Genomic DNA, 12,839 nt, shown 5'->3' on the forward strand with positions numbered 1-12,839 from the left:
CTGTTTTTGATATAAGCTTAACTCTATGATGAATTATACCGAAAACAGCTTATCCTTTCAGAAACTTTAATTCACCACACGTTTGAAAGTTCAACAAAACAATTATTATTAATAAAATAATAATATAAAATTAATCCATTAAACAAAAACGGTTTTTAATGAAAATATCGTTAAATATAAAAATTCATCATGATTGGTTTCGTTTAATAAAAATTTGATAGTATACCCTACATACGTAAAGTAAATTATTGCGTTCTATCGCGTATAATAACAATCGTGTATGCTAACTTGATGTTGCCCAAAATGTATCTAAAATTCTAAATGTTATCACTCTTAAGTTATAAAATAAAAATTACTTGATTGTATTTAGACAAAAAGGTTTAGTTATAATTTGTAGTTAAAATTGTATATTTAATAGTAGTGAATATCAAAATATCGTTTGTAGATTGTTGATAATATTAATTCGCTTCTGCTATGGCACACATTTCTTTACTTTGATTAATAAATGAATAGCTAACTGCAGAAACGGGACAAGTCCACTTTTCCTAATTTTTCAGGAATGATGAAAAACTGAACATGATATGTTCCCTTTCAGCAGTAAAGTGAAATTTCCAAACGCTATATTTAGCGTTTGGATAGTCGGATTTGACTCCTTTCTACAGTAAACGATGTATTTACGCGTACTTAACAAAAAATGATAATAAAATCAAATTTGATAAAAATGGACTTGTCCCGTTTCTGCAGTTAGCGATTCAAATGTGTTCATACTACGAAATATCCATACATTTCAACATACAAATCGATCGTGGTTCCGTTATTTGGTGCACTATATTTCATAGGTCTCATAACCCGAACTCCAGTAACTTTTTAAAGTTACACATTCATGATGAGTTAAACCACACTTTTTCCCTGAACGAGTGCTATTGCAGCAGTAATAGTTGATTATTTTTACTGTGCTAGATGGTTCCTCACAACGACTCCAATTATAAATACATAACATAATACTATTCACATTATTTGAGTTGCATCAGTTTACTCACATATACTCTATCGCGACGTCGGCTGTTTTATCTCTTCGAAGTTCGTCTCGACTACAACTGAAAAAATGTCACCCCTATGTGACTTAGAAAAAAAACACGACGGCCGTGTGTTTGATGTGCGAGATTCGGTGGTGGTTGTCAACATGTGCGCACCGGTTACACATATTGCATATTTAATATCATATGCATGTGAATGTAAGCGAAAATGTAATTAATTACTCGGTCATAGTTTACGGCTTCAGTGGCTAATAAATAATCACGTACATCGTACGGAGGAGATGAGATGTTATCGTTGACTAACACGAATCCCTCACCGTACAAGCGTAAAATTATAAATATTAGTAGTCAAAAATCATAATGCACATCAAATTATACAAATTAAGACGTGTCTATAAGATGGCTATGGCACAAAGCTGTATCAATTTGAATTCATGATAAAAAATACGTTAAAAATCTCCCAGTTTCCCAGAAGTGTGTAGTTCAACGTGTAGAGTATATTATCAAGGTTAGCGAGTTTTAGAATTTCTAAGATTTAGAGGCGAATTTTTGTTTAATTTTATATTTTATTAATAATTATTTAGTTAAAAACATAGCATAAAAATAACATTAGTAGTATCATTGTACAAACAGAATCGAATAAATAGTTCCACCATTGTGCATGTCCAGAGCCCAACTTAGGAAATATGGGCCCGGGGCAATATAATTTTAGGGGCCTTTAATATTTGTTTAATATAATTTAAAAATTACAGTCAACATTAAAATAACATTATTGCATTAGTGAACAAAAGTTTTATTTACAGATCAAAAATCAATTGTTAATAGTTGTATAATATTTAAAAATAATTATTAAGTACCGATAAAAATAAAAAATATTAATTATTTATTAATGTTTTCTAAATTAAATATAAAAATTTAAGTCAATGGTTTCTTTCGAGATTTAAGTTCAGTAAACTTCTGAATTAGATTTGAAAAATCCAATGTGTCAGTTATTTCCCTTTCAGCAGATAGACGAACGAGCGAATTTAATTTTTCTTGGTAAAGGGACGTTCTTCTGGCGTTTTCAATAAGTTGTAATTTTGAATTTGTTCTTTCTGCTTCACAATTCGAAATCGGCAAAGTTAAATAAATTCGTAAAGAAATATACACATTTGGAAAGACTTCTTTTAAATTATTTTCATGTAAATATTTTGAGGAGTAATTATTGGTAAATTTAACTGCATTGCATAATTTGAAAAGTGCACAATCTCTTGTTTTATATTAGTTGTATCAATATCATCTTTAAATGTGCTAATGAATATGTCGGCAGAAGTCTCTGATAATAATTCTGAACCAAATTTTGTAATAAACCCAAAAATATTACAAACATTATCATATGCGTTTAATCTTTTATCAAGTTCTGTAACTAAACGATTAATAATAACGTAAAAAGTATCAATCTCTAACTTTCTTATACCACAATAGTTTGAATTTCCTTCTACTGTACCTACTGTACCATCCGAGAATTTTTTTTTTTTCTTACACTTTTTTCAACACAGGGCAGAATATTTGTTGATAATACCCTTGCTTTATTCTCAAAATATATAAACTTCTCTCTTAATGAACTAACATAAGTTTTTAATCCTTTTAATAAATTTACGGCTGTAAATAAATCTATTCCCGGTTTTTGAAGGTATTTACTTACACTGTTAAACTGCAATAAAATTTCACTCCACATAACTGCCATAAAAGCTGTTTTAAATTGTATCATTTTATTTTTCATTGATTTAGCCTCATGACGATTTTCTTGTTTTTCATTACAATTTTCAAAAATATCTGTTAATGTACATATAATTTGGTCATAATTTAAGATAATAGCTTTACAAATCTCCGTGTGACACTCCCCCCCAAGTATTACTTAATGTTTTCAAAACGATTATTTTATTTTTCTCTTCCGATTTTAGACCAGTCAAAAGCAAATTCCATCTATATGTCGAGGCCGCAAAAAATTCATACAATTTTTGAACAACACCAAAAAAATTGATTGCTTCTAAACATCTTTTCACTGCATGTGACCCTACTAAATTTAGGGAATGAGCAAAACAAGGTGCAAATAAAGCAACACTACATTTTTTTTTTTTATTTGAGCCTGTAAACCCTCATATATACCAGTCATATTATTAGCATTGTCGTATGATTGACCTCTACAATACTGCAAATTAATATTATTATTTTCCAAAAAATGTATTACTTCTTTGGTCATTGAAATACCAGTATGGCTTAATATATGAATATATGTTAAGAATCGCTCAAAAACTAACCCTTTATAACAGTATCTAACAACAACAGCAAATTGATCTCTATGTGCTCTAGCTAGAGTAGAATCTAAAATTAGACCGAAGTATTTAGTTTCTTGTAACTGTTTAGTTATTTCTAATAAAACTTCATTTGCCATTAGGTCAATTATTTCGTTACAAATACGCATCGAAAAATAAGATACATTGCCTGATCCTTTATTAGCGCGTTCATTCATATGTTGTTTTAAAAAAGGATCAAATTCGGAAATAACTTCAAGAATTCCAAGAAAATTTCCATTACTCGGAGAACCCAACCGTGAGTCATTACCTTCAAATGCTAACCCACGAACAGCCAAAAATTTAACAACTGATACTACACGGTGCAACACTTTAACCCAATACTTTTTTTCATTCAACATTTTTTCGGCCAAAGTTTTGTCTATACGATGTTTAGTGTTTACACGATCTAACCAAGTTAACCTTGATTTACGATGGTGTGCACTATTTTCATGTTCTTTAAGTTTTTCGTAAGATTTTTTCCAATTGTTAAAACCAGGATTAATAAAACTTGAATTATTTGATTTATTAAATAGTTTACAAACAAAACAGTAAACGTTGCCAGTTTGTTCAGAAAACATAAGCCATTTACGTGAGTGTATTTCACCATTAGGCAATTTTAATTCGAATAATGAGATATTTAATGAGCGATTATAATTTTTAAATTTTTTTTCGGAAGAATGAAATTTTTTTGGTTCCATATTCTGAAAAAATGCTGGTCCTTTTAAGCAGCATAATTCTATAAAAGTGTTGTTTAACACTTAAGGCCACATTCCCGGATCTTGATATGATTCAATATCAATTTCAAAGTTATGAACATCCGAATTAAAATTAGTAGCAATCACTGAATTTTCTACTGCAGAAAAATTGTCAGATTCATTTTCAGAAAAATTTAAAGCATCATAGTTTGAAGTGATTATTGTATTAGACATAATACTATTACTATCGTTATTTTTGTTTTCAACATCAAGATAACTATTATTTAGAACCAAATCATCTTTATTATTTGTATTAGCTTATACTTCAACTTCGTTCACACTGTTGAAAAATTTAAAAAAATTCGTTGATTTAGGTAATTTGCTTACTGCATCTTCAGCCTCTTTCTTTAATTTTCGTTTTGCATAACCACTGAGATAAATCCTTTTTTTGTCAGACATTTTCAAATTTCAATAGTATTTATTATACACTAACAACGAACAAAACTCACGAACTCTATTGCGATTCGTGTTATCATACAAGTGTTTAAACTTGGCCTATAGGTATACACGTTGATGATTAGCTGATAGAATGGGTAAATATAAATGGTAGTGTTTTTGGCCAACTTTACCTCAAAATGTAATAGCTTTATGTTATCGATTAGATGATAATTTTAAATCCATTACGAAACATGACTAATTTGTTTTGTAAATTTTAAACGAAAGAGATAATATCTTAAAAATTTACAATACCACTTAAATATTTAATTGTCAACAGAGGCCCGGGACCCCAAATAATATCGGGGCCCGGGGCTGTAGCTCCCCTAGCCTCCCTTCAAGTTGGGCTCTGTGCATGTCGATAAACTTGAATAAAACACAGTTGAAAAACGTATTTATACATTTTTAACAATACCGATTCCACGCTGTATGCCAATGATTGTAGGAATGTTTTGTATATTTTTTAACCATTAAGTTATCGTATTTTGAAAAGCTTAACGATTTGATTATCAAACATACTATGTACTAATTATTAATGTGCTAATATATTTTACTAATAATTGTTAATGACAAACGCATCAGGGTATGCTTAATAATATACTTCAATTTTTGGTTTAATTTAAGCATGATCAAGATTACTGAAAAATGGGTGAAAATTTTAAATATGCTAGATTTCACGTACATTAAAAAAAAAGTAGTATTGAAATTGTGTGAACGAGAAATTGAGCAATATGCATAAACATTTACGTACAGAATTTAAGTGTTAATTAATGTACAATAATTAATAATGGTAAGTTTACGTGAAATTTCATTCATTAATGAAACACAATTTATACAGTTATGTTTAAATAATATATAAAATATAAGTACTGAATTCTGTATTTATAGAGAATGTAAAATAATGTAAAACAAACAAACATATAATTGGCTATAATATATATTAATGTGGGTAAACAAAACTACTTTGATACAAATACTGGTAGTCTTATATCAATAAGTGTAATATTAAGTAACAAAATATTTAATTTAAAACACATCTTATATTGTTTATACTTAATTATACTATTATATCGACATCTCAGTTCAATACTTCAATAACTCAAATTATGAAACTACTGGTTCTAGAATGAAATAAACGACCTCTAGAGGTGAATAATACAACTTAAAGTTATTGCGTTGTAGAATCGAAATCGTCATAATTTTGCAAATAATATCGCGTAGATAACTCAATTCTGAATATTTTTGAGTTATTGCTGTCTTGAACTGAGGCGTCGATATCTCAAAAATAGTTTTTTTGAGTTATTGCAATCTTGAACTGAGGCGACGATATGTTTTCAGTAAAACTTTTAAACATGATTAAATGATTATTAACATATTACAGATAAAAAATCATACTGCCAAAGCATGGCAACAATATTGGTTAATACGGAAGACTAAATTCAACAAATTCAACACATCTCGCTTCCCCTTTAGATAACTCCAGAAGACCAAAATTAATTTTAATTATATATTATTATAGGCCATACTTTAATCACCCAACGATACCTAATGACAAAAAAGTATATAAGTAAATTAGATTTGTTTCTTTTCATCTATCCTTCCCCTAAAATCTAATTCTGAACAGGTTATTATTATTATTATTATTATTTAATTTATTCGGGAAACTTTTTATTTTAACGATTTAGTTTTTATATTACTCATTACTATTTATTACTACTTTTTCATTGTATTGTCAATTTGTTAATGCAATTTTATTGTTGAGCTAAATAACAAATAAAAGCTACTTTAAACTAAAAGTAAAATAGATTTTAAATTAATTATATATACTTAAATTTTATTTAAGATATACATTTAAAAACTTATAAATATATATATATATATATATATATAATATACGCATTGAAGGGTTAATTCTAAGAGTTATAATAAATCAAAAATTTAAGAATAAAGAAACAGTCTAGATGTATGTAGCTAATATAGGAACTAGTTAATAGAGTCTAGTGTAAGCGTATATGTGTATATGTGTACCGAAGTTCATGGTGCCTGATGTTTTCAGATGATATAGTGTGAGTGTAAAAAAAGACCAAATTAAGTAAATAAAAAAAAATTAAGAGTGGGGAGGCCTTGAAGATAAATATAATAAGGATTAGTAAGAGTAAAACCCAAAGAATAATTTTATTCCCTTATTTTATAACTATTCAAAATTTGAATTTTTGAAAATTTTGAATTTTTATCAAGCTGTTAGTAGTTTACTTAATATATTCAAAATTTCTGGAAATTATTATGGCCCGTTTTGATGAAAAAATTAGAAAATATTTCTTGGAAATTAAGTTATATTCACTATATTAGTTTAAATAAACTGGTCACTAATTACAATTTTAAAATTAAATTATAAAATAATTAAAAAATATGAGTTTGTCAAAATATCTAAATTAAAATTAGAATATAATTTATCATTTTTTTATCATTAAAAAGCTTGTAAATTTATGAAATTTATCAAAATTGTCTCAAATTTAAAAATTGTTTTATCATTTTGGAAAATAAATGCGTGTAAATTAAAAAAAAAATAAAAAAAAAATTATGTTTTGAACAACTCACATTTTTTATTGGTAAATAGTACAATATAATATTCTTCAGTTTTACATTTTTAGACAAACATAAATAATAAAACTCATGAAATTTCTTTAAAATATACAATCAGTATATATGTAAGCATAAAACTTAAAGATTGAGCTTTATAGTGTCTGTATAAATCATTTAATACAAATGTTTTAGAGTTAAAAGAAAAATAAATGTATTATTATTATCATTTATTATTAAACATTTTGTTACAATGTACAGCATTCAGAATTATTATTTCCCCATTTAATATGTTTATATTGTGTCAATATAATGAATAGAAATATAGAAAAATGGATATTTTATTAACTTTTAACAATTAACATATAAATCTTTAAAAATAAAAATTTAATAAAATATTTAATATATAAATAAAGATTTCTTTTCAATAACAAAATAAAATATAAAGTTCCAAATCCAAAATTTAAATTTAAAAAAAACTGAAGATAAAATCTTTCGAAAGAGATTTTTTGTACTTATATAAATGTCAACCAACCAATGATAATGGATGGATTATTTTGAATTTGAATTTTATAAAAGAATTTATTTTTTAAAACTAAATTTACAAATTCATAATAATAGTGAGTTTTGTCCCCTGTTTTTCTCTTGTTCGATAAACTCTCTCCTTCATGATTGTCGTTCTATGTTGATTATTATTTCGTATTCATTTCACAAAAAATAAAAAAACATTGTATAATATACTTATATTTTATCGTACACAAAAGGTAGGGTAATTACAATTGTTCAACGTTCAATGGATAATGCAAGCCAAACTTAACAGTTCCACGTGTAAAATATTACATTCAGAACCATTTTTCAAAAAGCGATGACAATTCATAATTTCTTTGAAAGTATCAAGACCCCTGCTCGTGGCTACTTCCATCATCAACTGGTCAAATAGGTTTATCCACGGGCCACAGCATTGTAACTACGTTGATAACTCAAATGAATCAATAAACGTGCCGGGTAAAAATGTTTAGTTGCAAAATTAATAACGACGTTAAAGTATTATAGAAGTGGTGAATATCATGTTCACTTGAAGTTTGCAAGATTGTCTAGTTTTAATATTGGTAATTCAAAATTATTACTAATTAAGTTGAGAAAACAACGGTCAACACAGATAACGGTAATTATATAGTATAAATAAAAATAAAACGTCGTAGGAAGTATAATTTTGTTTTTTATTATATTTTCCTTGGTCTAAAAATGGAGTAATATTTTATTACTAAAAAAGAACCAAACATCAAAATGTAAAACCACGTTATTTGTAGGTCACGGATCAAATCAAAAACTGAACTCAAGAGCCTCTAGGCGGCGAAGAAATGATTTAAAAAGTTTTCGCTTTATCACAGAAAAACTAAAAGATAACACTTTATAATTATTATTGCTTGACTTCCATTAAATACTGGTGAATTATTTTCATAAGATTTAGTATCAGAAATACTTCACATATCACATTCAAATATTATTTATCAATACAATTTATGTTTAATTTTTTTTTTTTTTTTATAAAAGTTTCAAAATTATTGACATATATTAATTAACATTAAATATTTGTTCAATTTATATCAGGTAAAGTATATTTTTTAACAATACATACAGTAATTATAATATGAATCAGGAACAGTAAACGTCGATTCGATTAAGTAACCGGTCTTATAAGAGTAAATAAATAAGTGTTAGAATCTTAATCATCACTCGTTATTTTTATAAAGAATTTCTCTACACACACACACACACACACACACACACACACACAAACACTTGCGTGAACATAATTTATCTACCTATATACGTTTTTCCCTCACGCTCATTCATAAATTGAATATAGATGCCCATTAATTGACGAAATGAAAAAAAAAAGATAATTTATTTAAAATGTATAGACTTACAATGGAAAAAGGTTCCGTGTTGTTTGTGAAACTCAATTTTATGTAGTTTTCCTCGCCAAATTATAATATATGGTGTGTATAGACTGGATAAACAACATTAGATTGAAGAAAAATGAATTAAATGTTCTTCGAAAATCCTTTAGAAATATATATATATATATGTATATATAAATACATTTGTATATCATTTATATTTATTATAACGTTAGTATTCACATTATAGTCGGTAGGTACGAATAAAGTGTATACAGAGGGCATTATTACTACAGTATTGTAGAAAATAATTCATATAATTCATTGGATACATAAGTATAGTACGAATGTAAATAAAATTATCTTTGGAATTTTTGCCCTCCAACTAAATATAATGTAATTTGTATATAAGGATAAAAAAAACAGCATTATGATTAATTTTTTTAGTAAGATAATTAAAAAAAATATTATTCTAATAAACATTCACTACTGTGATATTACCTATACCGACTAATAGATATATAATCTATATAATAATGGAATTCATCAATTTATCGTACTATAATTTTGAATTAAATCCAAATGATTTTTATACAATTAGTATTATTTAATAATATCATAACAAAATTATGGAAATCTATGCTAAATCCTAGTTTTTAATAAATAAAATTATGATTGTTAGTAAACATTATAGTAAGTATAATTATAATGTATTTAATACATTCAGAAATTAGTGATTGATCGGATGGTTTTTATAGTGAAGGTAGGTTCTTAGTTACTCTTAGTACATATAGGTATTTATATATACTGCACCATCACCGGTAGGTGGATCTACAGGCTTCTGTCGAACATTCGATGCTGACTCGGTAAAACGATACTGGAGCTTACATTTTAACTCACTCAGGTGCTGTCCGGCTACGGGTGCTTAAGAAGCTATCTGCACCGAATGAACCATAAAGATGACAACCTGGACTCCGATGACATCGCTGAACACACAATCTTCCATTGCACGAGATGAGATGGGGAAATATCAAGTTTAGCCGAAATAATCAAGAAGTCACCTGGAACCGAAGACCTCGAGGACATCCTCTACGGCCTTATAGATGAAGATCTACCAGACCTTGAACCAACAAGATCAAAAATTCTATCCCAGGTCAAGAAGACCCAGAATGAATTTTTTACTATGATCCATTAAATACTGGAGACCAAGGAGCAGAACGAACGCGAAGAACAGGCCGCACATAGAGCGAAACCTATTAGAAGGCATCAAAGAGAAGAAATAAATCAAGTGACCTGACAGTACGAGATGACAAGGCGGTGGACTTCGGTCGGTATAAAAATAACCTGTACCTGGCTATACGGAGGTTAATAGGTCAGGGACATCAGTCAGCTGTTAGCCAAAATCGTCAAATGTAATAACAAAATACCATTTGTAGCGTGGTAGCGGCCCCCTTCCTCTAGTGTTTTCACTTGTAAACACCTCGATGTAAAAAGCAAGCGCTTGAGGATGGAAGCCAAAAACATGTATTTTATTATTACCTACTACCCTTTGACATCGTCGATTCAAAAGGAAAAAAAAAGGTATTTATATTTAATTTTATGAGAAAAAAGTGTGAAATATAGTTAAGGGTCAGGAGATTTATAGAAATTGGGTGAAATACCCACCAGTGGTTGACTAATTAATTGGAATTATTCTTTTAATTTTTTCGTGTACCATTGGCTACGAAAAATAATTTGGAAAAAAAATAGATAAACTAATTGTGTCTCAAGATGTGTAATATAAATATATTAGTAGAAGTACCTAATCGATTAAATTTAATAAGCCAACGAAAATAAAATCATATCTGAATATAATTATTGAACTTTGCTTTAATTAATTTAACCGATTATATGAATCATGTTTATAAGAAAAAAAACATAATTTTATTTTTATTCTGAATTTATCATTCATATCTATTTAGTATAAATTATAAAATATGTTTTTAACACTAAACTATATTATATGTTCTCAATTATAATAAAGCCAAACATTATAATATTAACGATATTATAAAGACGATAACTAAAACTTTTGAAATCGATTTACTCGATATTTATAGTCTTAAAACACTAATGTATGCGAGTGATAATTTAAATTTCAATGAAATCGCATATAATTAATTTACATGCTTATTTCACTTTATAGTAAATTCATATTCGATAATTCAAATTTGTTTTTTTTTTTATGGCACATATTAATTTAATGAAAATTATTAAATATACTATATATTTAAAATTTACTAAATATACTATTTATTATCTTTTTTATTTAACTTGTCTTTTATCTAATCCCAGGTAGCAAAGCTCAGGACTTATAACTCGAGAAATTCTTTATTTGAGATCTAGATAGATTTATTTACTAAGTTCACATTATTTTTACTATGCTTCCGCATACACATAAATATACTCTCATTATACAGGGTGATTTTTTTATCATGAATCAGTTCATATCTCGGGAAGTATTAGGAGTTTTAAAATAATTTTTTTTTAAACTTTCTAGGTTTTACAACCTTGAAAGTCGCAAACGAATTACTGAAATTAAATTCTGTAAACGTTAAAATTATTTTTTTCAATATGTTTATAAATTTTCGTTATCAAAAATATGTATTACTATTTGAAAATCGAAAGTTGATAGTATTTTATCAAATAAGAGAGGAAGTCAAAATTATTAAAACTTTACACACAGTGTAAAATAGTAAAACCTAGAAAGTTTAAAAAAAATATTATTTTAAAATTCCTAATACTTCCCGAGATATTAACTGGTTCAAGATAAAAAAATCACTCTGTGTATGTATCTTTATAAACACACAGCTTTCACCTCTTCGCGTTTCAAGTAACAAAATGTCAACGATATTTTCTATAATGCAACTACCCAGAAAAACAAATCTTATGTTCTAGGTTCTAAAAGAAAATATAAAATTTCACCAATCGCAGCATATTTTTTATTTTTTCACGATAACCTGTTTAGTTTTAACACTTAATCATGACCTAGTATATATAAAATGTACTAAATCTTAGGTGCCCAAACTTATGTAAAGAACAGGTCACATGTATTTTGAAAATTATAAAATATTTGGGTCTTAATACAGGAGTGATTATGTGCATTTTTATTTTAATAGTAAATTATACTACTTACTGTAACAAAAAGAAAAATGCATTTATTTTTAATTAAATGATTAATAACATATTCAAATAACTAAATAAAAATAGTATGATAGCGTTTTTCCAAAAATAAATAAATTGTGAGATTGACGTGGGGCTTCATTAGAATTTATTACAAGCCGTTAGATACCCTTCTTCTAAATTTTAAAGTTTTGAATCTTTGCACTAATATAAAACATCGACATGGACAGTCGTGTACTATTTCATTATTCATTTTATTATTGTTGATTCTATTAATAACCCACTTTGTTATGTTATACCTATTTCATTATTATCTCGAGTAGTTATATTCGAATCCATATTTCCCGGTATTGTATTTTACCCGCACTACCACGTTACGAGGTTTTAATATTTATTGTTTACACTGCACATCATAATATTATTATACGCTTCGATTTATGAGATTCAGATCACTTTTTGCAGTGCTTTCGTCTTGTTGGCGTATTGACATTGCAATATAAAGTACATGATAATAAATTGTCTATTCAAGATTTATTCGGAAGAACGGACGTAAACACGAGTAAGGATTTAACTAAATATTGTCCAACAAATAATAAAATGAATATATATATATATATATTGGATATTTGT

General features: G+C 27.2%; 1 protein-coding gene across 1 annotated transcript in view; it reads right to left on the reverse strand.

The window, feature by feature from the left end:
• Positions 1 to 1,952: 1,952 nt before the first annotated feature.
• Positions 1,953 to 12,839, reverse strand: part of LOC112684717 (zinc finger MYM-type protein 1-like) — a 62,188-nt gene continuing 51,301 nt past the window's right edge. The window contains exons 4-5 of the mRNA XM_025556366.1: positions 3,186 to 3,880; positions 1,953 to 2,131 (exon numbers count right to left, since the gene is read on the reverse strand). Coding sequence (XP_025412151.1) covers positions 1,953 to 2,131; positions 3,186 to 3,880 — 874 coding nt within the window. The remainder of the gene's footprint in view (positions 2,132 to 3,185; positions 3,881 to 12,839) is intronic.

This window comes from Sipha flava, unplaced genomic scaffold (assembly GCF_003268045.1).
Source record: "Sipha flava isolate LNK unplaced genomic scaffold, YSA_version1 256_pilon_pilon, whole genome shotgun sequence".
Taxonomy (NCBI): domain Eukaryota; kingdom Metazoa; phylum Arthropoda; class Insecta; order Hemiptera; family Aphididae; genus Sipha; species Sipha flava.